General features: G+C 44.8%; 1 protein-coding gene across 2 annotated transcripts in view; it reads left to right on the forward strand.

Annotated features, from left to right (window-relative positions):
* LOC119798258 (transmembrane channel-like protein 3) overlaps positions 1-25827 on the forward strand; it is a 61379-nt gene extending 35552 nt beyond the window's left edge. For both annotated transcript variants that reach the window (XM_038307627.1, XM_038307626.1), the window contains exons 5-23: positions 397-478; positions 2460-2566; positions 5265-5363; positions 5614-5756; positions 5846-5993; positions 6073-6116; positions 8184-8331; positions 8536-8645; positions 13480-13558; positions 13739-13972; positions 14174-14302; positions 14895-14962; positions 15044-15172; positions 15353-15463; positions 15575-15700; positions 15787-15865; positions 22236-22278; positions 22357-22630; positions 24679-25827. In XM_038307627.1, the coding sequence (XP_038163555.1) occupies positions 397-478; positions 2460-2566; positions 5265-5363; positions 5614-5756; positions 5846-5993; positions 6073-6116; positions 8184-8331; positions 8536-8645; positions 13480-13558; positions 13739-13972; positions 14174-14302; positions 14895-14962; positions 15044-15172; positions 15353-15463; positions 15575-15700; positions 15787-15865; positions 22236-22278; positions 22357-22630; positions 24679-25621 (3096 nt within the window). In that variant the 3' untranslated portion in view covers positions 25622-25827. The remainder of the gene's footprint in view (positions 1-396; positions 479-2459; positions 2567-5264; positions 5364-5613; positions 5757-5845; positions 5994-6072; positions 6117-8183; positions 8332-8535; positions 8646-13479; positions 13559-13738; positions 13973-14173; positions 14303-14894; positions 14963-15043; positions 15173-15352; positions 15464-15574; positions 15701-15786; positions 15866-22235; positions 22279-22356; positions 22631-24678) is intronic.

Raw genomic sequence — 25827 nt, forward strand, 5'->3', positions numbered from 1 at the left:
TGAACATAAAAAATGGATTTAAAGCTGGTAGTGAGCAAATGATTGTGATTTTGTTCTGATAGATGAACCTTCAGATCAGAGATGACCACGCATGCAGCCAGAGATTAACCCAGATTATTATTTGTTTCACTGACAACCATCTCTGTTGTAACTGATCTTTTCTGACAGAGATGGCAAACAGACTGCATCCTGATTTATTTCAGTTTCAGATCATTAAAGAGTCATTAAAAGGTCTTTAGTGGTCATCATCTGCTCGCCGTCAGTGACAAACATTGGAGCTTCCTTAGTGAGATGACTTGGACATGGAATAAGTGAAGAAATGCTGTAATTTAGCAGAGGGCGCTGTGGTCATTCATGCTAACGTCTGTCTCTTTCTGCATGTTTGCTCCTTTGCAGCTGCTGAAAAAACTCTACAGGCTGCTTTATAACGTTGTCGTTACATTCATTCCATGGGAAGTCAGGATCAAGAAAATTGAAAGTGAGTCACTTTTGCTCTGCGGAGGCAAAGTAACGCTCTACGCTAGTGATGCTCTACGCTAGTGATGCTTGTCACTACCCGTTCCGTCCCGGAAGCACGATCCGTACCATCAGCTCATCTGTGCAACCAGATATACAATGTAATAACAATGTATTGTAAATCCCTTTATCATCCCACAATGGGGAAAGAGACAGTTCGACAACACAGCCAAGAAGATGCAATTATGCAACTCTCAGTAGTACATGTTCACACATCACACATGGAAAATGGTGACTGTGCAACATGAAGGGAACCATTGGTGACACCACATGTTACAGACATCCCAAGTTCCAAAAATTCATCTCCCACCCCAACCGCCGTAGACAACCGACCCGACATCTGCCCCATTCATACATACTTCATCATTCTTCACCTTCACTAGACATGGATATACTTTAGTATATTCTGCTGTAAATTGAGTTTTATCGAGCTACCTTGAGTTTCACAGCCCCCCCCCCCTCACCCACGCTCTCTCCATTCATCTCCTGGTCGCCATCTTTACTCACTGTAGCAGCAACGTCCACCTCTGCCTCTTCGGTTCTTTGAAAGAACGTGTTTATTCTGGGAAGTTTTTTCCGTTCTTCCAGCAGCTTTTCTTTCCCTTTTCTTTCCTGAAATCCGCTTAAGCACCTATTTCTGGTCTCCATCGTCGCTAACACATTGTGCGTAACGGTTATGGTTTTAATCTACGCTCTGGATTACCCATAATTCCAAGTCGTAGTGAAAAAAATAAAATACATTGTTCTTTTAAGATCTTTATTGTGGTTTGAAACATATTATATGAGTGTATTTTTTACCAAACGTGTAATGAACTATACACAGTTATTAACATAGTAATTAAAAGTGTCTGCTTTGCTGTTGGTGACGTGTTTAAATGGCTCACCATCACGGTGAAATCTGCCATGTGTCGCTGTATAAATACGGTCCGGTCAGTTAAACCTGAATCTGGTGGGTTTAAGAGGAATTTTCTGCACCATTACATTTGCAAAGAGAAGTCCTAGTCTACAGTAGGGGGGCCCACAGGTGTCACTGATGGGGCCCCTAAGAAGGTCGTGGGCCCCTTAGCAACTGCTGTCTGTGCTTACCGATATTTACGCCATTGCTGCTGACACCACAGATTCAAAGCCCTACAGCTCTGGAACTGTTATAGCTAGAGGTCTGACATTTTTCTGCATTTGTGGTTGACATGCTGTAGAACAAATGAGACCTGCCTATTTCCAAGCATGGCTTTATTACTGCTGTTCAAAAAACACCTACTATTTTCCAGAATAAAAAAACCCAACTTTGAGTCTCGTTTAAACTGATGCAGCTTGGGCTGTGTTTTACTCACCCAATTGTCATTTATATTTTGAGAAACTAGAAGGTGTTAGCTTTAAATAACATATCACACATGTACTGTAATGTGGGCGTTCAGTTCCTCAGTTATTTGCTTTTCCATTTGGGTATGCAAAATAGGCGAGGATCACTTACAATTAGGTGGGTTTTATTTATGTTTAAATCCAAAGCTGAAGAAGTTAGCTCCTGGAAGTAGCGTAGGATCCCGTTTCCAGCACAGGTCGACACAGAGTGATAAAACAGAAAGGATTTGATCAGGAAATAGATTATGAATCTTTAACACATTATATTTTAGTACGCTTACTGTTCTTAGGGAGGGAAAAATGTAATTTCAGTCTATTTTACAAATAAAATTGTGGGCGACCTGGATGTACATCTGGCTGATGATGAGCTGATGGTACGGATGGTGCTTTCACGACGGATCGGGTCGTGGCGATTCCCTAAGCTACTCATGCTCTATGCTGTTCTAGATGAACTCTTTGCTGCACTATGTTTTTAAATGATGGGCTATTAGTGATCTAGTCCCTGTTTGTAGCTCTCAGGTGTGCAACAACCAATCACTACTGAAACAATTTTAGCTTCTGTTTATTTTCTTTTCCTTGTGGAGGTCACTTTGGGTCTGGTGTGGCCTCCTATTTCATCTTTCTCCGCTGGTTGTTTGGGATAAACATCGTCCTGACCATCATGACAGGAGCCTTTGTGGTCCTTCCAGAGGTCAGTCTCTGCAGATCAGTCAGTCTACAGATCACCACAGTCCAACTGATTCATTACAAACATATTCCAAGAAGAAAGGAAAGATTCTGATTCAATGCTTTGAACTTTAGCAAAAATAATGAAAAGGCTTTTTCTGTTAAATCATGAGGTAAAACATCCACCTGATCAGGCATAATAGAAGCTACAACGAAATCCATTTGAATCATTATTCATAGAGCAGCACTTAGAAAACATCCAATCTGAAGACGGTTTACCGCCGACAAGTCGGTCCAGACGAGGTTCCACCGCTTTCAGCACAATCCTTAGAAAAGTTTATTTAAACTGTTGGGGAACCCCTTAGATTGACTTGGATATGCCATGCCCCCTGGATGAGGTCACAGCGACCTTAGGTTACAAAACCTTTGTAACCTTCTGCTTTAATTCAATTCAATTCAGTTTATTTATATAGCGCCAAATTCACAACACATGTCATCTCAAGGCACTTTACAGTTCAACCAGATCATACAGTCAAATTGATACAAAGTTTTCTATCTAAGGAAAACCAGTTGATTGCATTGACTCATTGACTCAAATACAATCCCTCACTTTACTGTGGCGTACCTGCAGGGTAAATATGATGCAACCTTTCTTTGTAGGTTAAAGGTTTTGTATGGGCGGGCTGGCTGCGCTGATTGGGTATTCGGGTGGGTTTTCCCTCTTGGAGGCATGGCGGAGCTGCTTTGTTCCCGCTGATCGCGGCGGGTGTGGGTTGGAGTGGCTCTGGCCGGCGTGCGTTGGGGGGCCGGGGTGGCGGAGCTGTTCTCGCCTCGTGTCGGGGCCTGGTGTGGGCGGCGGGGTGGGGGGTGGTGGGTGGTGGGGATGGGGGGGGGATACGGGGTGTCGGCGGACGTGGCTGTGCTGCTTTGGCTTCGTCCGGTGGGGCGGCGTGGTTGGCTCCGCTCTGGCTTTGTGCTGCCCCTCGGGCTGCTGGGGGGAGGGGGGGGGGGGGTTGCGCCGTCTGCGGCCTGCTCTTCTTGAGGTTTTGCGCCGGGTGGCTTTTCTGCTCTTGGGTTGATTCTGTGTGCGGTGTGTTGCGTTGCGCACTGTTGGCGTCAGTCTTGGTGGGGTGGGGCTGCGCTTTTGGCCAGGGGGGCATTTTGGGGGGGTCCCGCGGCGCTCGCGGCCAGTTCGTGGCGGATGCGCATGGGCCCCGGCCGCAGGCGGGGCCGACTGTGTGTTTTTCCTGGGTGGTGCGGTCGCGGTGGGTGTTGCGGCTGATCGCCGGGGCTTGGTGCCGGGGGGCGGGGCATGTTTCGGTGCTCTGTGGGGCTGGGGCGTTTCGGTCGGTGCCGTGGGGGGGCCGGTGTTCGGTGCCCGGCCCTACTTCAGGGTGGCCGGCGCGGCCCACGGACTCGTCCCTGCGGCTCCCCGGGGCGCCGGCATGGCGGTGGCTGGGGGGCTTCTTCGTGGCTGTCTCTCCTCCTCCCTTGGTGGGGGTCTGATTTCCGGGGCTGGCCCCTCCTTGGTGCCTTCGCTTCTGGGGTCCCTTTGGGCGCCTGGGGCTTTGGGTCTCCCGGCGCTGGACTCAGTGCTCTGGGGGGTGTGCCTCTGCGGCTCTCCACAACCACTATTGAGCATTTTTTCTATGGTTAAAACTTTACATGCACAAGTTCACCCTCACAAACAACTACAGGTGCTTGGCTCCAGGTACTTAGAGATTCACTTCCAAACAGAAACACCACATTCATATCTTCAGTTAACACAGAGTACATGTCAGACTTAATAATATTACTTTAGCGATAGTTTCAAGGTGTTGCTTTATTGCATGTCTCGTACCATGTCTTTTGGTTCTGCTGTTCTTTTTTCGTCTCGTTACAGGTGATGAAGCAGACTGAAAATGTTTTGTCATTGTCTCCTTCCTATCTCCTCTTTCTTTCATCTTTTGTCCTTTTTTTTCTTTTTCTTTTTCCTTTTTCTTCTGTTTTTCTGCTTTACTTACATTGCAGTGTCCATATGAACTGTAAAACTCCCTGCATAATTATAATAAAGCAATTTATATGCATGAAACAAGTGGAGCAGTATGGCAATTGCCATACCGCTACACTTGTGAAAGTTAAATCTGTTGGGCTCCTTTTGGCATCAAGACAATTATTCTTATTGCCACCTTATGGTCTTAGTAGTAATGACCATAACCAGGGCGGCCCATAATGGCTGCATTTGGTTAACTAGCTGGTCTAACCAGTGGAACTGGGAGGTCTGGTCCAGTTTCCTCTCACCAGTCTGCAAGCTGCTGTGTGCTTTCCTCTTTTTTCACTCTAATCTGCTTCATCAGAGAGGTGAAGTTTCATTCCTTTTCTTTAATCGGCTTTTTATAGAGCTTTAGTTCTAGATCCAAACTGGAACACCATCTGTGGGGATTAAACCTAGACTGCAGAGAAGAAGAGAGGAAACACGATGCTGGATTTATTGTTGTCAGTGACATGCAGACACAAGCAATTTCCCCTGACATTACTTACGCCCAGCCCCCCCCCCCCCCCCCCCCCCCCCACACACACACACACACACACACACACACTCCACCAGACACTGATTCATTCAGAGGCTCTAACTGTGTTTGTTCTGTATTCCCCTGTAAATGTTGGAGATTTGCTGTCTATCTGTGAGAGTCCACTAGAGGGATTAAATCTGTCTGTTCTGGATCTACCTGATCTCCATCCAGCTGCTGGCCGGAGCTTCGTTTGGAACAACAAGAAGTAAAACTATTCCCAAGGAGCATCTAGCATCAGCCCAGGACTTGGACACCATCTGGTCTCTAGGGGCAAGTTTTACCGTTTGATCAATAACACACCATATAAAGACGCCATAGGTCTTCATTTAAAAATAACTTTATGGCCTCCTAGTCCAGCAAGGTCATTTTAATCAATCTCCTCCACCGTAAGTCACTGAGGTGGAATATTCTTCAACCTTTGGGTCTCAGTATACCATAGACTGGCCGAGGCTGACGTCTCTCCATCAGCATCAGTTTAATCTGTAGTCTCTACCTGGATTTGGTGTTTGGCTCTCCACAGGGCTACCTGCAGTACTCCGTCTTATTCTATGGTTATTACGGCAGCGTGAGGAAGATCGGCAGCGCCGGCTACCGGCTGCCGCTGGCATACTTCCTTGTTGGGATGGCTGTATTCGCCTACAGCTTCATCATTTTGTTACGCAAGTAATATTTGTTCTGTCCACGACTTATCCTAAAAGTTTGATGATGCTTGCAGCTCTCTAAGACCTTTCACCACATCATGTGTCCATCAGAATGGCGAAGAATTCGCGCCTGAGTCTGGCCAGCGCATCTGATGAAAACTTCACCTTCTGTTGGAGAGTTTTCTGTGCCTGGGACTACCTGATAGGAAACCCTGAGGCTGCAGAGTGCAAAGGAGCTGCAATCGTGAACAACATCAGGGTCAGTGACTGAACACAGCTAGCATCTCCCCGCAAGAACATCATCTCAGAAGAAACCTGACCCATGTTTCTATAAACAGGAAGCAATCGTTGAAGAGCAGGAGAAGAAGAAGGATACCAGCCTGTAAGTTTTTCAGCTTTCTTTAAAGTCTGGAGATATTCTTGAGTAAAGACCTTAACTAAAACCTCACTGGTTAAATCTGTGAGAGAACCACACATATGTGAAATAAAGCAAGTCCAGCTTCCAAACTATACATTGAAAATAAAAGACATTGAGGAATATTTTTCAGGTGGAATCACTATTTTAAACGTCTCCATGTCTGATTTATAGAAAAAAATGAAAAATATTTAGCCTTGCCTAATGTTTTTACAAAATAAACTCTGCAAAACACCATGAACGCCCATTTGAAACCCTGGATGAAACCTCAGACTTTATAGATCCACATCTTCACTATAAGTCAAGCTAATTTGGACTGAATAAGTTGAAGCATGTTTGTTTCACAAAGGTTTTAGTGGGCGGAGTGTTCGGAGGAAATGGGATTTTAGCACAATGCCAAAAGTGCAAAAATCTATTTTCCGCTCATAAAAGTGAATCTCATCAGAAAAATATGCTGATTTCCATTATTGGAGACCTTCTGCATGAGGAAAAGCCTTTCCTCCTAAGATTTAGTCGTTGGTTCATTGAAATTTACCAATAAAATCACCAAACTGAATATAAAATAAGAATAACAGAGCAGCTTATGTAAAGCATGCCAGTTACATCACCTGAAATGGTCTCACAATGACCTCTGACCCCTCCTCGGAAAGGTCTGAGCCTCTAGTTTCCAATGATGCCATTAGGGGGCGGGGCTACAAATGAATACCTGCTGCTGCATTACTCCCGCAGAGTCACACGTCAGGTGGAATTTTAAATCTCATTTTATTTATTTACACAGCTATAAAACAAAAAGTTCCTGTTAAAAAAGTTATTTTAAAGCCCCATTTGAAAGGTGTGTGGATGAAACACCATGTGACTGAGTTTTAGCCATTTCTATGAATAGATGAACATGAGCGTGTGTCCGTTGGGCCCTGGGCCGGGCCCAGATTTTGGCTTTCAAGTGAAATATGAAATGATCCTCTTACCTGTTATTTCTGCCATCCTTCCCAAAGAAGCTCCGTTTAAAGCATTTATTCCTATAGCTGGTAAAACTGTCTAATTTAAACAAAGACTCCTAGAGGTGCAGTAATCTGAGCAGCATCAGCCGCTAGTCCTGCTAGCTTCCTTTGGTCAGAGAATTTCAGGATGTGTTGAGGTCTGCAAAGATTATTTCCAGAAAGCCATTTTTTCTCAGCTTCTCAGAGAGAAGTCGTTCTTTCCTGGTCAGGCCTAACTCGTCATACCAGAGGTGGGCAGTTCCAGCTCCTGGGGGCCGGTATCCTTCAACTTTTAGATCCATCCTTGGTCCAACACACCTGAATCAAATGGCTGAGTGCAGAGTCCTCCCAAACATCTATTTACCTGATTCAGGTGTGTTGCACCTAAATGTTACATGATACCGGCCCCCAAGGAAGTGGAATTGCCCACCCCTGCTCCATACGTTTGTCTCCTCAATGCATCCACGTCTCTCTAGGGAACTCCTGGACATCCCTGCATCTGCAGAGAGAAAAAAAAAAAGTTTTCACGAAACACTTCAAACCGGGATGGAGTCCCGTTCTGTCCGTCTGTCCTTTCTGAGAGGTCTGTAAAGAGACAAAGGAAGGTGCTGTAGTCAAATTAACACTATTAAACGTTTCTCACTGGAGACTACTGCACACTGGAGCAGGTCTGCAGCACCTAAAAAGCCCTGATCTGCAGAACCAAACCCATCAACAGCATTTCAGGTTTGGAGCAAATGGGGCTCCTCAGCTCAACAACACAACAATAGGCCCATAAGTAACGTTATCTGGTTGGGCGCTAGATGAAGTACTACTTTTCCACTGATTATTAAGAAGAGGTTGGTTAATTTCTAACGATCCATTCTTAATCAAATGTAAATATAAAAGCTAAATGATGAAAAACTTCTGCTGTTAATCTAAGTCTGGCAGCAGCAGCCAAACTTTCTGCTCTGTATACCTGCAACCATAAAACCAACCAGCCTGCACTGAAGGTTTGAGTGAAAAGCTACTTTTCTTTCTGAGAGGATTGATCATAGACCTTTCTGTGTTTCCAAAGGGCTGTTCTCATCAGTCTGCGTATTTTAGCCAATATCCTGGTTCTGCTGTCGCTCGCTGGGAGCATCTACATCATCTATTTTGTGGTAGACCGATCTCAGAAACTGGAGCAGGAGAAGCCGGAGCTGACACTGTGGGAGAAGAATGAGGTACAGCAGCAGGAGACTTATGATGATCAAAGCTTTCATTTGATTAGCTGCCATCCAACAGGATTAGACTGAAACTGGAGCCGTGGAGCGGATCCAGAGAGCTAGGCTCCTACCTGCTGAGCCACTGACCACCTCTGGCCTTCAGTGGTCCATCATTTGCTCTGATTCCTCCAGCTTTGCTTTCTTTGCTGTCTGTGCCTCCAGGTGAGCGTGGTGGTTTCCCTCATCACAATGATTGCTCCTTCTGCATTTGAGCTGGTTGCCCAGCTGGAGATGTACCACCCGAGGACCTCTCTGCGGTTCCAGCTGGCCAGGTAGGGATGGTAATATCTACCTATAGCATCTTTTGGGGGGGATTTACCATTAGGCAATACTAGGCAGCATTTAATTGAGTGTTTGTCCAAAAGTGTTCATTAGTTGTAATGTTGAGGTCTGACTGTGTTTCAGTCTAGACTTAAGCAAACTGGGTTTTTAATCCTCTTTCACCAGCAGGCGAAACATTTCGGAGACACATTAATGTGTGTTTCCCTCATAAACACATCATTCATGGGGCCAAAGTCCTTCCAGGACCCAGGTTAGTTCTCAGGAAGGATCTTAGTGGGATATAACAGGAAAAGGTTTGATTGGACCAGTGATATTTCCTCTTCAGGTGTTAAAGCAGTCTTCCAAGTGTTGGATTCTCTTCCAGAATCAAGACTCATGTGTTTCAGTTCATTTGTCATTAAAGGTGTTTAAGGTGAAAGTATCACCTTCAGTCTAAGACTTCTGTAAACCTCTTAGATGCCTCCGTATAGGGTTATCTGTCCTGTTGTTTACAGTCCCAGGATGCTAAAAAATATGGACAAAGCAAGGTGAGTTATAACACTATTCAGTGCAAAGACAATTTAAAGTGCTTTAGACAAAGTAAAGAATAGAGGGAAAATAAAAAAATAAAAGGAAGCAGAGATAAAACCAGGATAAAAGTAAAACCAATCAAACAGCTGGACCAGAACCTTAAACTAAAACCCGGAAACAAAAGAAGAACAACAACTACTTTCTTTGTCAAGTAAATCCATGAAAGGTTGCCATCTTCGCCTGACCCTCCGCAAACACCGAAGTACAGCAATAATAATCAAGCATAACTTTCTGAATGTGACGGGCGCCGCCATTTTGATTTGCTTGATTCCCTCCTTCTTCTTCTTCTTGTGTTTTGGCAGTTGGCAAACAACTTTTGGTTCATTACCGCCACCAACTGATTGATTTCCCCCTTCAATACTGGCAGTAATACCGCAGGTCGTCACTAGGAGGTGAGGAGTCGAGGAACCGAGATAGCGTGATGTGTAAACGGTGGTCAGAACCGAGCTCGGCCTGGTTAACTGATCCGAGCTCGGACCGGTCTCGGTATGGATCGGTTTTTTAAGGGTCGTGTAAATGGGGTAATAGAAAAGAAGCATAGATACAAAGGGCAACTGTCAACCAGCTCCACAGGCGGCCCCGTCCAGGAAACACACAGCCAGGCAGACGAGCTCCGAGCCAGCTCCCATGTCAGAGGATGAAGAGAGCACATCCAGTTAGTCACAGTCAGAGAAACAGGACTACACTGAAGTGTAGGTAAACTGTTAACTGAAGAATTATTAGTTTAAGGTATTGATCTAACTGATGATTGGTTTTCCTACCTGCTTGATTCTGTTTTTATTTTCCTTCTAATCATGAGTGTGGATCAAACCATCTCTCCATCCATTGAATAGCTGTAGCCCTATATTGGCCCACTGACTGAATACAGATTATAGAGCCTAATCCTAACCTGGGATTTCCATAGGAGGACATTCCTTGGTGTTCCATGTCTGCTTGGTCACATTATTGTCAGTCTTTTCCAGGAGAAGCAACATTTTAGTTCTGTTTAAAATAAATCTATTGAAGCCTGGTTGAAAAGCAATATCTGATTTAACGTTTTCATATAATGATATTTTTACTTTGCCAGCTTGTGTGACTGTTGTGGGTTATCCTTTCATTAAACTACACAAATGTGGATATGGTCAAAATAAGTGATCAGGTCCAACGTCTCAGTAGTCCATAATCACTTCAAACCAGCAGCTGGAGTACAGCCTCCCACTAGGTACACATTCTGTAAGGTGCACAGTAATTCATGTGAATGACCTACAGCTTTCATTGAATTAAAACAACCAAACTGGATTTTGGTACCATTAAACCCTGACACCATCCTTATTGAAAATGGGAAATTTCTAAACTTTAAATCTGAGATACAAATTGTTCTGCTTGTGTGTCGCTGTGTCTCCGCTGCCCTCACTGCTGCCTTCCTCACTGTGATGGTTAGGTGTTCTATAGAGCTGCAGCTCACTGAAGCAAACAGGACAAAAAGAGAGAGGTCAGGGGTCAAGCTCACACATTGAGTCACTTGATTTTGGTTATTGAAAACATAACAGACCATGACTGAACTTCAAGAATCCAACACATCACAGCAGCAATAAATTAAACACTGCAGCAGGGATATAACCGGCAATCTAATTATCAATGTTCTATAGTGTTTAGACACTAAGTATTTATAGAAAACTTTAAAGAACTTACCTTTAAAGACGCATAGCCCAACACAGAAGACAAGACTGCGCTACATCTACAGCTGATGGACAAACAACATTCTTTGGAGGACCAGAATGTTCACATTTTGGACAAAGAGGACAGGTGGTTTGAGAGGGGCGTGAAGGAAGCCATCTATGTTAAGAAAGAAACAACCAACCCTAAACAGGCTCAGATTCCAGCTTTCAAAAACCTAAAATGCAGCGATAGAATTGATTCCTTCCCAGTATCATCGCAGCCCCAACCCCTTTACAGGAGAGCAGAAGACCTCCCCTATTCAGCCAGGCCAACTATTCCCTCTAACGACCCCCTTTCAGAGACATAGACAGGTATGGGGCATTGCAGGCTAACAAAGAAGCCAAACGACCCCCATTTCAAAGGGGGGGGACCCGTTCATCCGTTTCTATTTGCATGTTTTCTAAACTAAAACCAGGCTTTTGTTGGGTTGCGGCATAAAACCTGGAACTAAACGCTATTTCTGACATTTTGAATTGAAAAAGCTTCCTGGATGGTAGAGAAATGTCTTCAAACTTGGAAACATGGTCCAGTGGATTGTTTTTAATTTTCTTTTTTGGAATTTTGTCAAAAAAGTTGTCATTTTGTCAGAGAGGAATGTTAAACACAAATAATTGTATAATACTATTATGAAGCTGAAATGTGACCTAATTATGATCTCGCCTGTTTGACTCCTATGAATTCTGTGTATTATTATAGCGCCGGTTCATTCACTATGAATGGGTCATTTAACAGATCCAGAGCAAGGAAACACCAAACACTTGTCTGGCTCATCATTCATGACAGATCTAACTGTTCAGAAACTGGAAATGCCCTCATCTAGTGAAGATCGTGGAGGTTTATTGGAACCATCCCAGAATAGAAGACTGATCAGGAGGAGTTTCTTAAAGGATATTTCATAGCTTTTAATGTTTCAATGTGACCTTAATGGTTACCAAACATCTCTGTGTGTGGAAATCTAGTCTACTGATAAGGTTTGAGATGTGGTTGTTGTCTCCCTCTTCATTGGGACAGAGCCGCAGGGGCAGCAGCCTCAGCAGAGACTCCCAGTCGTCCCAAGCCCTGAACACCTCCTACAGCTCTGCTGGAGGAAGCCTGAGGCAGGAGAAAGCCAGCAGAACCACGCCATCTGCAAAAAGCAGGGACAAGATCTGCTGGTCCCCGGACCAGATGCCCTCTGACTCTTGGCTGAACCAAGAAATCCTGTCCATAAAGGTTGTGAACAGGAGATGGCAGCCCTGTCAGGCAAACATGCACTGGGAACAGGTCTGACTTAATGTCGGCAGTGCAGACCAAACTCCTGCACCTGTACAAAGACCAGATGGCCCCGGATTCTGTATTTGTGAAGCGTCCCCCACAGGGCACCACAAGGGACCTGGTTAAAAATACCTTCTCCTGATCCACAAAGCACATGTGAACTGGTTGGTCAAACTCCCATGCACCCTTGGGCACCCTGCAAAGAGCGTAGAGCTGGTCATTGTTTCACAGCCATGACCAAAACCTCACTGCTCCTCCTGAAGCAGAGGCTCCACATTCAGCTGGACCGTCCTCTCCAGGATCCTGACATACGCCTTCAGGGAGGCAAAGGAGTGTGAACCCCTATAGTTGGAACACACCCTCCTGTTCCCCTTCTAATCCAGAGGACCCACTACCCTGGTCTGCCAATCCAGGGACACTGTCCCAGACCTCCACATAATGTTGAAGAGGCACATCAACATCCAGAGCTCTGAGGTACTTAGGTCGGCTCTCATCCACCCGAAAGCCTTGCCAACATGTTTTTTGAACACTTGTAGTCACCTTCTGTTTTCTGTTAAACTCATCCCAAGCCAGAGTGTTTGCCTCTCCTGTGGCACACTTGGCATCAGGAAACCTGCTTGCTGCCTCAGGAGTCCCACAAGCCAACCAGAAATCCTTAGCTTCACAGCATCCCTTCCTGCTGGGGTCCACCACGGAGTTCAGGGATTGTAATAGGCCCCACAGACCTTATGGGCATAGCTACGGGCATCCGCATCAACAAAAGAGGAAGAAAACATGGCCCACTCAGATTCCATGTCCCCAACGTCCCCTTGACCCTGCCAGAAGCTCTCTTTGAGGTGGGAGTTGAACATTTCCCTGACCGAGGGCTCCACCAGGTGTTCCCAGTAGACCCTCAGGACTTGTTTGGGCCTGCCATGTTTGTGACGGACTTCCTCCTCTCCCAGTGTATCCAGCTTACCACCACGTGGTCGTTGGTGCACAACTCCGCCCCTCGGTTCACCCGAATGTCCAAGACATGCAGCTGAAGGTCAGAAGATATGCCTAAAGAGCTGATCATCGACCTCCAGCCTAGGGCATCCTAGTTCCAGCTGCAACAATGGAAATCCTTCTGCTTGAACACAGTGTTCATTGAGGAAAATTGGTGGTTTGCACAGAAGTCCCATAATGAAACACCACTGAGGCTCAATAGAAGCCCCTGGCAACATAGCCTCTGGGGTCTTTGAAGAATTGAAACCCCTCCACCATGTTAAGGAGGGGAGGTTTCAGATGCTTTTACAGATTGATGTTCTCTTGTGATTTCAGAGTCCTTGTTCTATACCTTGGGAATCTCTACAGCCTCATCATTGCTCTTCTGGATAAAGTCAACATTATGAGTTCAGCTGTAAGTATCACAATTCTACGTTTCTACATTACCTATTCCGTCCAGGATCAAAAGATTGACAACTTCCAATTATCAGCCTAAGCTTTAGCTTCCAGTGAAATCTTTTTTTAGGCATTTCCTCTTACAGGATCCCTCCAATTAACATTTTCATTCCCATTCTTGTTTGATATTTTAATGAAGCCCCAGTTGAGCTCTAATAACTGGACTGACAGCAGCTCCACCACAACCAGCCTTTCTGCCCCAGTATCAAGGATCTCCTCATCTGAGCATCTCAACAGTACCATGGCAACCATCACAACGGCTATCAACTTCATCCACAACAGAAGCGTCTCTGTGACAGCATCTAATCAGAGCTCTCCCTTTGAGAAGACCGTCCGCTCCCAGGACCAGTGCTGGGAGACCTATGTTGGACAGGTTTCGTTTTCATGTTTTTAAATCAGGTCGTTTAATGAACAGGTTGACTGGAGGGGTCAACTCAGGATTTCTGGAAAGTTCTACCGAGTTCTTCTCTTAGTGCCTCCAACTAACAGAAACATAAGGAACATTTTCCATCTTAGTGTTTTATTTGGGTAATTGCTGCAGCTAAATCATTTCTCCATGTTGGTTTGATTCCAGGAGATGTTGAAGCTTTCTATCATTGACATGATCTTCACAGTAGCCAGCATCTTACTCATTGACTTCATCAGAGGTCTGGTCGTTCGCTACCTGAGTGACTGCTGCTGCTGGGACTTGGAGAGCAAGTTTGTAAGTATGTTGAACCCAAAGAGAGGCTGCAGTGGCTCTGCTGCCTGGAGAGGAAGCTGGCAGACACAAAAATACCCCAGGATTAGGTTCAGCGCAGTGGGAGGGGTGGGCAATGATGTAGGACTCAGCATTGGAGTTAATAACGCCCATAGAGCTAATTTAGCTTAGCTACCATGGTTTATGGTGTCTCTGCTCTTTCTGCTCAAAGCAAACCTTTGATTTGACTGGGTGATCTAATTTATCTGGATCTATAAAAATGATATGATGTGAATTAGAGCTATAGAAATAATCAGGATAGAACTTATCCGGTTCTAGGAGCAAATAAAGATGTGGAGGATCCTGTAGAAGATCCCCTGGTTCCGTCTGATGCAGCCCTGCTGGTTGGAGGTCTCCTCCAGAGCTGCTCTGCAGTTCCTGCCTCTTCATCCAGGTCATTCATGAAGGAGGAACCAGCAGAAAAAACAAACAGGACATTGCATCAAATTAGGGTGGATTAGGACCACATGCAGCAGGGTGCTGGGCTCCATTGATTTAAAGTCAGGAGACTTTCATTTTCACTGACATTAAAACCAACCTTCTGGTGTTTTTGCAGCCAGAGTACGGAGAATTTAAAATAGCTGAAAATGTCCTGCACTTGATTTACAACCAAGGGATGATCTGGTGAGTCTGAAGGCATAATAAACAGAAAGTGACTCTGAGCTCATTTCCTTCTTATGATGCGGTGCGTTTGCTGCTCCTCAGGATGGGAGCCTTCTTCTCTCCATGTCTGCCTGCCTTCAATGTGCTGAAGCTGATTGGTCTGATGTATCTGAGGAGCTGGGCTGTGCTCACCTGTAATGTTCCTCACCAGCAGGTGTTCAGAGCTTCCAGGTGAGACCCTCCATCAAACACACTCTCTCCATTGCTGGCGTGTTCAGCGGTAACAGCTGATGAAGTGTAGATTCCATTAGTCAGGAACCTGAGGGTTTACCAGAGATCAGGCCATTAGTAACTATGGAAACAGAACAAAGGTAGTGATGTAATGAGACGAGTCCTGACATGTTTCTGCAGGTCCAATAATTTCTACCTGGCTATGCTGCTGTTCATGCTCTTCCTGTGCATGCTTCCCACCATCTTTGCCATCGTGCGCTACAGACCTTCTGAGCACTGTGGACCATTCAGGTAAAGGACTGAATTAAACCTTTCAGAACAGGAAGTCACACTCACTTCCTGTCTGAGGAATTCCTGTAAGAGTGTGATGCTGCTGGTTAAAGGTTGATCTTTGTGCTTCAGTGGTCAAGAAAAGATTTATGACATCATCTCAGACACGGTGGCCTCCGACTTCCCGCTGTGGTTCAGTAAAGTGATGAGTTACGTCACCAGCCCGGTGGTGGTCCTGCCTGCAGTGCTGCTCTTATTGTAAGCCCCCCCCCTCCGTCTGCTCTCCTTCACGGTCCAGTGGTTCAGCCTCAGAAACACTCTGTCTCTGGGTTACTGTGTTTCAGTATGCTGATATATTATCTCCAAGCCATCGCCAGATCCCTAAAATTCACCAACAACCAGCTGAGGATGCAGCTCCAGACTGTAAGTTTTCACCTGTGCAGAGTCTCTGCTGCGTGTCCCTGCTAACCACCAGGCTAACAACATGCCAGCTGACCTGACTGCCTTCACCCCTCCTGCCGTGGGGATTGGTTTTAGCCCCCCTTTGTGTGTAAAGTGATTTTTTTTTTACAATTTGACCCATATCTCTATTGAATTAGATGCATATTTGTGAGTGAAATGAACACATGGAAAACATATTATTATCCAGTGATTCACTTTAAAACAAAATAACAAACTTTGCCGAATAAAATAAGTATCTTAAACATAAGCCTGTCCTGCTTAACTTTAAACAGTAAAAATGAAAATGAATCAATAAATAAATAAATGGTGGACATTTTTAGTGCAACAGCAAACTTGTGCAAACTTGTAAACATATTGTGCCCTAAATGCAATGGTTGTAGGCTACAGTTATAAAACAGAAAAAATAAATCCTTATTTCATTGCCCCATAATGTGGCGTTGGCCGACTTTTTCACCTGTATTTCCTCTGAGCTCTTGCAGCAGCCAGGAGTTGTTTGTCTTTAAATGCTGCAGAATAAAACTGAGTAAAGCAGCATCAGCATTTTAATTCCTCCGTTCGTCCTCATCTGCTCTGTTGTCTCCCGCCATCTTCTCCATGACTAACACTGGGCTTGACCAATGGGATGAGGGGATTCTGGATTGTTACATTTGTTGTGCAAAATGATATCCTGCAGATAATGAATAAATGTTTAACTAGAACTGGAGATATAGTTAATTATTTAACTTATTCACATTCGGAGGTGAAATCAATTTAGTGTTCTTAGTTGAATAATTGTAGCTTTAATTTGCATACTTACCAGGGTTTATGGCTTTCACCTCTGGATGGTTCCTGGACCGGCGGTTAAAATCCAGTTATCCAGACCATCTACACTCACCGGCCACTTTATTAGGTACCCCATGCTAGTAACGGATTGGACCCCCTTTTGCCTTCAGAACTGCCTCAATTCTTCGTGGCATAGATTCAACAAGGTGCTGGAAGCATTCCTCAGGGAGTTTGGTCCATATTGACATGATGGCATCACACAGTTGCCACAGATTTGTCGGCCGCACATCCATGATGCGAATCTCCCGTTCCACCACATCCCAAAGATGCTCTATTGGATTGAGATCTGGTGACTGTGGAGGCCATTTGAGTACAGTGAACTCATTGTCATGTTCAAGAAACCAGTCTGAGATGATTCCAGCTTTATGACATGGCGCATTATCCTGCTGAAAGTAGCCATCAGAAGTTGGGTACATTGTGGTCATAAAGCAATGGACATGGTCAGCAACAATACTCAGGTAGGCTGTGGCGTTGCAACGATGCTCAATTGGTACCAAGGGGCCCAAAGAGTGCCAAGAAAATATTCCCCACACCATGACACACCCACCACCAGCCTTAACCGTTGATACAAGGCAGGATGGATCCATGCTTTCATGTTGTAGACGCCAAATTCTGACCCTACCATCTGAATGTCGCAGCAGAAATCGAGACTCATCAGACCAGGCAACATTTTTCCAATCTTCTATTGTCCAATTTCGATGAGCTTGTGCAAATTGTAGCCTCAGTTTCCTGTTCTTAGCTGAAAGGAGTGGCAGCCGGTGTGGTCTTCTGCTGCTGTAGCCCATCTGCCTCAAAGTTCAACGTACTGTGCGTTCAGAGATGCTCTTCTGCCCACCTTGGTTGTAACGGGTGGTTATTTGAGTCACTGTTGCCCTTCTATCAGCTCGAACCAGTCTGGCCGTTCTCCTCTGACCTCTGGCATCAACAAGGCATTTCCGCCCACAGAACTGCCGCTCACTGGATGTTTTTTCTTTTTCGGACCATTCTCTGTAAACCCTAGAGATGGTTGTGCGTGAAAATCCCAGTAGATCAGCAGTTTCTGAAATACTCAGACCAGCCCTTCTGGCACCAACAATCATGCCACGTTCAAAGTCACTCAAATCACCTTTCTTCCCCATACTGATGCTCGGTTTGAACTGCAGGAGATTGTCTTGACCATGTCTACATGCCTAAATGCACTGAGTTGCCGCCATGTGATTGGCTGCTTTGAAATTAAGTGTTAACGAGCAGTTGGACAGGTGTACCTAATAAAGTGGCCCGTGAGTGTAGTGACCCAGGCTAAGTTATCAGCAGAGCTATTAATTATCAATCAAAGAACCTTTTTATCTCGATTTATTCACACTGTTACCAAAAGGGGGTGGATGTGACCTGAGTGATAAACCATCCGCTATATGAATTACAAGACCACTACAAGGTAAACAATGACGTCTTTATTCTAATAATTCAGGATTACAGAAATCTAACATCTATGCAAACACTACACTCTATTAGAAAATAAACACGAGATAGATTAAATGACTAGTTTAAAGAAAACAAAAAGAATAAAACCCTAAGAGTCCGTTTAACTGGCTTCTGAGATTGTCCAGGATAGGCCAGATGTTAATACAGTCAATAATGTCTGTTGGAATAGCAGCAGGTATGATGAGAACAGTGCAATTAAAACAACATAAGATTCATTTCAGCAAAGCAGCAGAAGCAGGGCTGTGTGTGTGTGTGTGTGTCATGAAAGGGAGGAGAAGGGGGAGGGCAGCTATTCAGCAATGGGTCCTCAACCAGGTGACCACATGCGGTTAAAAAAAGCAGAAAGAGAAGGAAAACAGGATTGAAAGAAAAGACGAAATATCACTTGCAGCTTTTCACAGCACTTATTTCAACCATTAAAGCAGAGTTCTTATAACCAGCACAGATTAAACATCAGCATTAATTCAAGTTTGGGCCTCAGCTCTGTGCGGGTCCGTCTTCACCGGGGGCCCGTTCTCGGAAGAGTTTTAAGTCAGTCTGATGCCACAGCAGAGGAACTTGCTGGTCTTTGTTGGAGGAATGTTTACTTACAGCTATCAAAGCAGAAGCGTCCTCCTGTCGATAGGCCGTGATGTCCGTAGCCAGGTCCTCACAAAGGGGGAAAAATCCACACAGCGTTCAGCTCCGGATTTCCCCAACTGACCCAGTTCAGCGGGCTCAATGCACGATGGGACACTGCGATGCGTGATTTTTGACGCAGGGAAACGAAAGTGCTACTAATGAGAAGTAAACATGATTAACATGCATAACGGGTTCATATGGGGGTTTGCTACGATGCTCATCAATGTTGGTGCTTAGAGACAACCAGCTGATTGCATCGACTCATTGACTCTTCAGCAATCCCTCACACTAAGCATGCTTGTAGCGACAGTGGAGAGGAAAAACTCGCTTTGAACAGGAAGAAACCTTCAGCAGAACCAGGCTCAGTGTGAGCGGCCATCTGCTGAGGCCGACTGGGGTTCAAGGAGACAGAAGCAGACATAGAAAAAGAAGCATAGATACAAAAGTGTTGATGGCAGCAGCACAGCTGATATTTCTCTTTAAGTTTCCATTATTGCAAACAAAATTGCGATTTGTACTATCGTATATAATCCTGAATATGCATTTATTCCACAAATCCTAATAATGTAATAAACTCTCTATTTTTAAATGTTTACCGTTTTTCAATTAGCACAGAGAATTGATGATGTGATGCTGGATGATATCCCTGTTCAGCGTCTTTGATACATATACACAGCAGAAATAGGCAGACTAAGCAGATGTACAGTCATCTGGCTAAACTAATCATATTGATCATGTTTGGATATTATAAATAAAATGAAAAAATTTGAAAAAATTAGAAAATGTTTTATTTGGAGCTAAATCCAAATAAGTAAAATCATCTGTCAGTGAGTGTCAGGTTGGGTAGAGGTTTGAAGAGGAATTAACCAAAAAGGCCAACAGAAACAAAAATCCAAAAACATAAATCCACAAAATACTGAATACAAGGAATACTCCCAACAAGGGCAAAGAAATGATTATCCAGGAACAGTGACTGAGCAGGAGGTGTGCTGTATATATGTGAAAGAGAAGCAAAGAGCAGACTAATCAGCAGATTGGGAGCAGGTGTGAACAGAGGAGTCTAGAAGGGAGCTAGGAGAAGGAGACTGACACAAGAGGGCAGCAGAGGGCTAACAAGAAATACCTAAGAACTCAAATACAATAAAGAATAACTAGAATAACACAAAATGGAAATAAAACCAATGAAAAGTCAAAGATCTAACTTAAAAAGAACAAAAACATGACAGTAAAATTATTGTTGAAAATGTTCTGAACATAAAAATGATGTAAACAGATTAAGTTTCTTTTTTTTTTTCACTAAACAATGATCAATAGGAGTTTTTAGCTACAGGTAGATGCATGTTTTTTTGAAAGTTAAATTTTTTCAGTATCCATGCCAAGTATTAAGACATTTTGTAAAGTTTATTCGTAGCTCTTAAATATGTAGGGAGTTTTAAATTATGTTTTTGTTTCCAAATATTGATATTCTTCTACACTGAATGAAAGGATTTCATCCTGACCACAGCATCAAAAACAGCAACTTTCTTTAGCTGCTCTACAGTCATTTTAAATCAAATATAAATATTAGAATTTAGATGAATAACTTCATGATGGTTATTCTACAGTTGCCCTAAACTGATCTGTGACTGGAACCACTGTGGCTGCAGGTTTTTGCTCTGGTCAGAATAGACCTGTAACAGCAAACTTCTGTGTTAAACTACATGGTTATAGCAGAGCAACGTATTGTTAGCGTATCCATGAATTGGTTGCTCTGGCTGCAGCTGCCACCTAAAGGAAGTAACCTGGATCCAGAGACTCACGTCTGCTTTCCTGCAAATTTTACATTTCTGAATGATGCCAGAAGTTCTCAGAGTTCAACTAATGATCCAATTATTTGATTTTGGTGTTGAAATAGAGACAAATACGAAAGCTGCAGGAAACTGGTCTCATTAGAAGTCTGACAGCCCTGAATTTCAAAGCTGCCTGTCACGATTGTGTTGGATGTTTTTGTGAGGACCCAAATGCAGAGGCAGGGAGGCTGAGGTGAGTTCCTGCAGATTTAATGGGATAACACAGGTAGCAACACAGTTATCCAAAAATCCAACATAAAAATGAAACACAAACCAGAACCATGGAGACATCAGGGGAAAACAATCACAAGAAGCCAGGGCAAAACAAAGTAAGACCAGGAACCAGCACTGAGGGACTGCATAGCTATCGAATTTATGGCTGACTGAACAAAGGCAGGACTAACCAGATGATAAGGAGCAGGTGTGAGTAGAGCTGACGAGGAAGCAAATGGAAAAGAAAACACAAGGGGGCAACAGAGGACAAGCAAAGCAAAACCTAAGAAACTTAAATAAATCCAGAACCCACCAAAACGCTAGAAAACAAAGAAAAACATGGATAAACATGAAACTGAAAACTTAGAGAAAACCAACAGAACCAAGATGGTTATACTGCCTGTACTGTTAGGTTTCTGCTTCTGTTATGTTTTTCTTTTGCTCCTTGATTTCTAGTGTTTAGTTTTCTTTTCACCATGTTTCTTTATCCTAGTTATTTGATTATTATTTTGTTGTTGTTTTCTTATTAGTTCCTGTCCTCCAGGTTCTCCATTTGTTGTCCTCTGCTGCCCTCTTGTGTCCTCTTCCTCTTGCTCTGTTCTCTGTTCAGCTCTCACCTGTTTTCAATTCCCTCATTAGCCCTCTCCCTGTCTCTGTCCCCTTTAAAAGCCCTTTCTCTTCAGTTCCTGTTTGCTGGATCCTCGTCTAACCTCTCGTCATCGTCTGTCTGCCTTCCTCGTCTCTCCCTGGTTCCTAGATTTTGGTTTTCCCCTGATGTCACCTTGGTTCTGGTTCGTTAGTTATTTTTTGTTGGAGTTTTTGATTCCTGCCTCAGTGCCTGTTAACCTCCTGCCTCTATGCCTGTGAACCTAATTAAACCACTTAAATTCACCTCTGCCCACTCGTCTCTGCATTTGAGTCCTCCAAACAAACACCTCTTCCTGACATTTACAGGATCGTTAAACAGTGGAGTTCAGGATTAAACTGGAGATAAAAACTTTAGTTGAAAAGATCAAATCCTTTTAGTCACAGTCAGTTTGGTGTTGTTGCAATCTGCTAACTTCAGATTAAATAAAACACGGCATGTTTTGTTGAATTAAACATTTTCAGAGGTTTAATGATATTTTACTGATCATCCCTGAAATTAAAAAAAATAAATTATATAGTCCTGCAAAAAACACAAGAAATAATAGACCTGGTAGACCTAAAAATTAACCATGTGAACTCTGAGAAGCTTCAAATGTTGAAGTCAACCCCCCATCCCCCCCCCCCCCCCCCCCCCCACACCCACCCAACAAAAACACACACAATCCCAGAGTCGGTGCTTCAACCATCCCAACAGCTGTTGGACTGTTTGGATGACATTTTCTTTCCATCTTTTTCAGGAGCGGACGGAGGACAAGAAGAAAGTTTTTCAGTTGGCTGCAGGTACCTCTGGAGTTTTGGGTGCTTTCTTGTGTTTTTTCTGCTGGAGTTGTGATTGTGTATTGATTGCTGCTCCCACAGCGAGGCTACAAGCTCCAGAGGCTTCAGCTGACAAGAAGCCAGATCAGCAGGAGACGGATGTCCAAAGCCAGGAAGCCTCCATACACACTTCGTCTCCAGGGCAGAATGGCAGCGTTACAAACGTCCAGTCTCCTGTCCACCGTAGCAACAGCATCCGTACCATCACCCAATCAGCTTCTAGGGCGGAGCTTAACCCCGGACAGGTGGCTGGATCAGTCCGAAGTCCAGCTGCGGTCCTACTGCCCAAACGCCAGGTGGAGCTCCTATGTAACAGGTATCTTTCCCAGAAACCAGGATGACCTTAGCAGTGTTTATGTCAAAGTTGAATTGTGTGTCGTCTCATTAACGCCGTCTGATGTACCAGCTGAGAATATAGTCCATCAGTTTACAGCAACATACAGAAGCTTTCATTCCTCTTGGTTTTCACATTTTAGTGGATTTAAAACTGTCATGAACTTGGTACTGATGTCTGGTCTGATTACTCATTTCACTCACATGCTTAGCTCCGCCCAGTTCTCACTAATGCTGATCTGATCCACCTGCTTCAGTCTCTTTTTAACCACCTTTCAGACCAGTCGTCAGTTCCAGATTATTCTTGATTATTCCTGTATTTCCGATTGCCTGATTCTGACCCGTTCTGCCTCTGGACGTCTGAGCCTGCCTGTCTTCATCTGATCTGCTTGCCTGACCCGTCTTCTAAGTCCTGCTGGTTCTCCGTCTGTCTGTGAACCAAACCTGGAACTCTTACCCCATTTCCTCTGGATTCTCTCTTGGCACCTCTGTGGACCTCTAACCTCCTGGCTCTAATTACTGAGCACGTCACCAACACCGGCTATGTCTTCACCCTCTGGATTATCCTGCCTTCCTTCGTGTGCTTGGCCTGTCCTCCGACCTCCGATACATCTGGGACTCTCTGTGCAGCACCCGCTGCATCTTGTTGGCAGCCAACCGGCTGGATCCAACCTCACCCTCTGGGCTCGGACTGAACTATTAGACCAGGTTAGTGACTCACATGTTCATTATCGTCCACTTCCAGAAGGACATGGTCACTAACCTGCTGTCTCCTCCTGCAGAGGTTCCTGCCTTAGAAGCCCACAATGCTCTCATCGGTTCTCTTTAATCTACCTGTTTTTCTGCCTGGAATACGGGGTCCTATTGTTCTGAGCCTGACGGAATAATCTGGCCATACATGGATCTATTGACAAACAAACAGTTGCATCTGGTTATAGAAAAATCTATTTCCAAGCTCCAGTCAGCCTGGCTTTCCTTACCAAATGTGAAAATCATGTTGGGTTTCAGCATTCTGCATGTCGTACTGACAGGGCTATGGTAGCATATGTCATCTCACTGTTAGCCGGTAAAGCGAAGCTGTGGGGAATCTCAGAGTGGCAGAACAATTCTAGCTAGTGTCACTCTTCCAGGGCTTTTTCTCAGCAACTAATAGAAGCTTTTTGCCCAGTTCTTCCGAGTAGAGAGGCTTCAATCTGTGTCTGATTATTTATTATTGATTACCACCTGTCATCTCCTGAGACTTCCTGGAATGAGGACCTTTTTATTACTGGACTAAATGAGAGGATAAAGGAGGAACTACCCTCAGACCTTGAAGCAGCTGGAGGACATGGGCACCCTGATTGGTGTATGTCTCACAGGACATCGCAGAGACATCGAAGAGCCCTGATGTAAGCGAGTCCTGGTGGCAACAGATCCCGAACCTCAGGAGCTGGGACGCACATGCTCAGGGGCGGCGCAAGGGCGCGCTCAGGGATGGCGCCAGTGGGCGCTCAGGAGCGTGCTCAGGGGCAAAAAAGAGCCCAACAGGTTTTACTTTCACAAGTGGAGCAGTACGGCTATGGCCATAGTGTTCCGCTTGATTCATGCATATAAATAGCTTTATAATAATTCATGCATGCAGTTTTACAAATTAACAACAATTTCTAAAATAAAGATGGAGACTTTCAGTTCATAGATGCTAATAATATCCATATATGATCATGTTTCTGTCAGATAAACCCTGGTATTTTACTGTAAGAATAGGAAATAAAAGGTGAGCCATGCAGCTGGGAGACTGGCGCTCCTCCATCGGCTCTCATGGGGCCGGTATCCGCTCTGCTGGAAGTTTCATACATTATTTTTGTGTGTAATGTGTCGCCTTTTATTGGTCAAAACAACCTCTAACTTCATCCAAGGTTTTATGGCTCCTGGGTAAAATATTTGGAGCTGCCGCCAGTCGGACAGACATCAAGGTTTTCAGGATTCTTTTTATTTTACCTTATGTCTGCAAGAAATAAATAGATGATGTTGTATTTTTCCTTCTCATAACAGGCCACCACATTTCATCAGTGGCCCAAGTGGTTCCTGTAGATCCAAGTCCTGCCACCACATGGCATCCAACCCGCCGGCTGCTTGTTCTGGCACCATGCACACCGACCCGTTGTACAGGAAGACCGTACGCTCTCTACACCCTGTGGAGGCTGCTGGGATTATCGCTGCACAAAGCTACGGGGGTCGTCGCGGTCACACCACCCGCTATGTTATCGTCAATGAGCACCGACCCCGGAAGAAGCTGCTGTGCTCCGCCACACGGATCCCGAGGCACTACCTGATGGAGGAGCCCACAGAGATCCTGGAGCTGTACCCACGCAACATGAAGCACTTCACGCCTCGCACTGTCCACCCCCACCGCTCGCACACGACGCAGCAGCTTCTTAAGGACCAGGAGGAACCTGGGAAAGGCAGAAAAAGGACCTCGTTAGGCAAAAGCCATCGGCCCCGCCCTCTGTCGGAGCACCAGCAACAAGCACACTTCTACATTGGGGAGAGGTTAGAGAGCTTCAGAGGAAGCCATGCCGCGAGATACGGAATGCAGGACGACATTGAAGCGGTGGATGGTAGGGAGGAGGTGGACTGGGAGGATGGCCCGGGTTCTCCTTCTCCGGCCGGCGTTGGAGAAACTGACATGCAGAGGCGTCCTGTTCTATCTGCAGGGAGGCAGAGTCAGTCCCCCGTCAGAATCAGAGCTGTGAGGTCTCACCTGAAGCCCAAGTTAAGGAGCCAGCTGGAGAATCCTCTAACTGAATCGGACTCAGCCTCTGTGGCTTCCAGCAGCGACCAGCAGAACAGCAGCACAGACCAGTACATCCAAGTCATCCACAGCAAGGAGCGCCACCTAGGCTCTGACATCAGGCAGGAGAAGCTGTCCAAGAAGAAGACCAACCTGGATCTGAACGGCAGTGACTCTCAGGATTTAGTCTGCTCCAATGTCTGACTCACATTTCTAAAATCCTGTAGATCTGCTTCTGTTAGATAGCGTGTAACTCCTACAACTAAGAAAAAAATGTATTCCAGCTGTTGGTGTAAACGTGTTTCTGCATCAAATATCCAGAACATTGCTGTCCATCGAGTAATCTAGAAAACATGGAGCTTTGCTCAATGTCACACCTTCCTTTCATTGAATAAAGTTCATCCTTTGGC

Source organism: Cyprinodon tularosa, unplaced genomic scaffold, assembly GCF_016077235.1.
Source record: "Cyprinodon tularosa strain WSP-4 unplaced genomic scaffold, ASM1607723v1 ctg616, whole genome shotgun sequence".
Classification (NCBI taxonomy): Eukaryota; Metazoa; Chordata; class Actinopteri; order Cyprinodontiformes; family Cyprinodontidae; genus Cyprinodon; species Cyprinodon tularosa.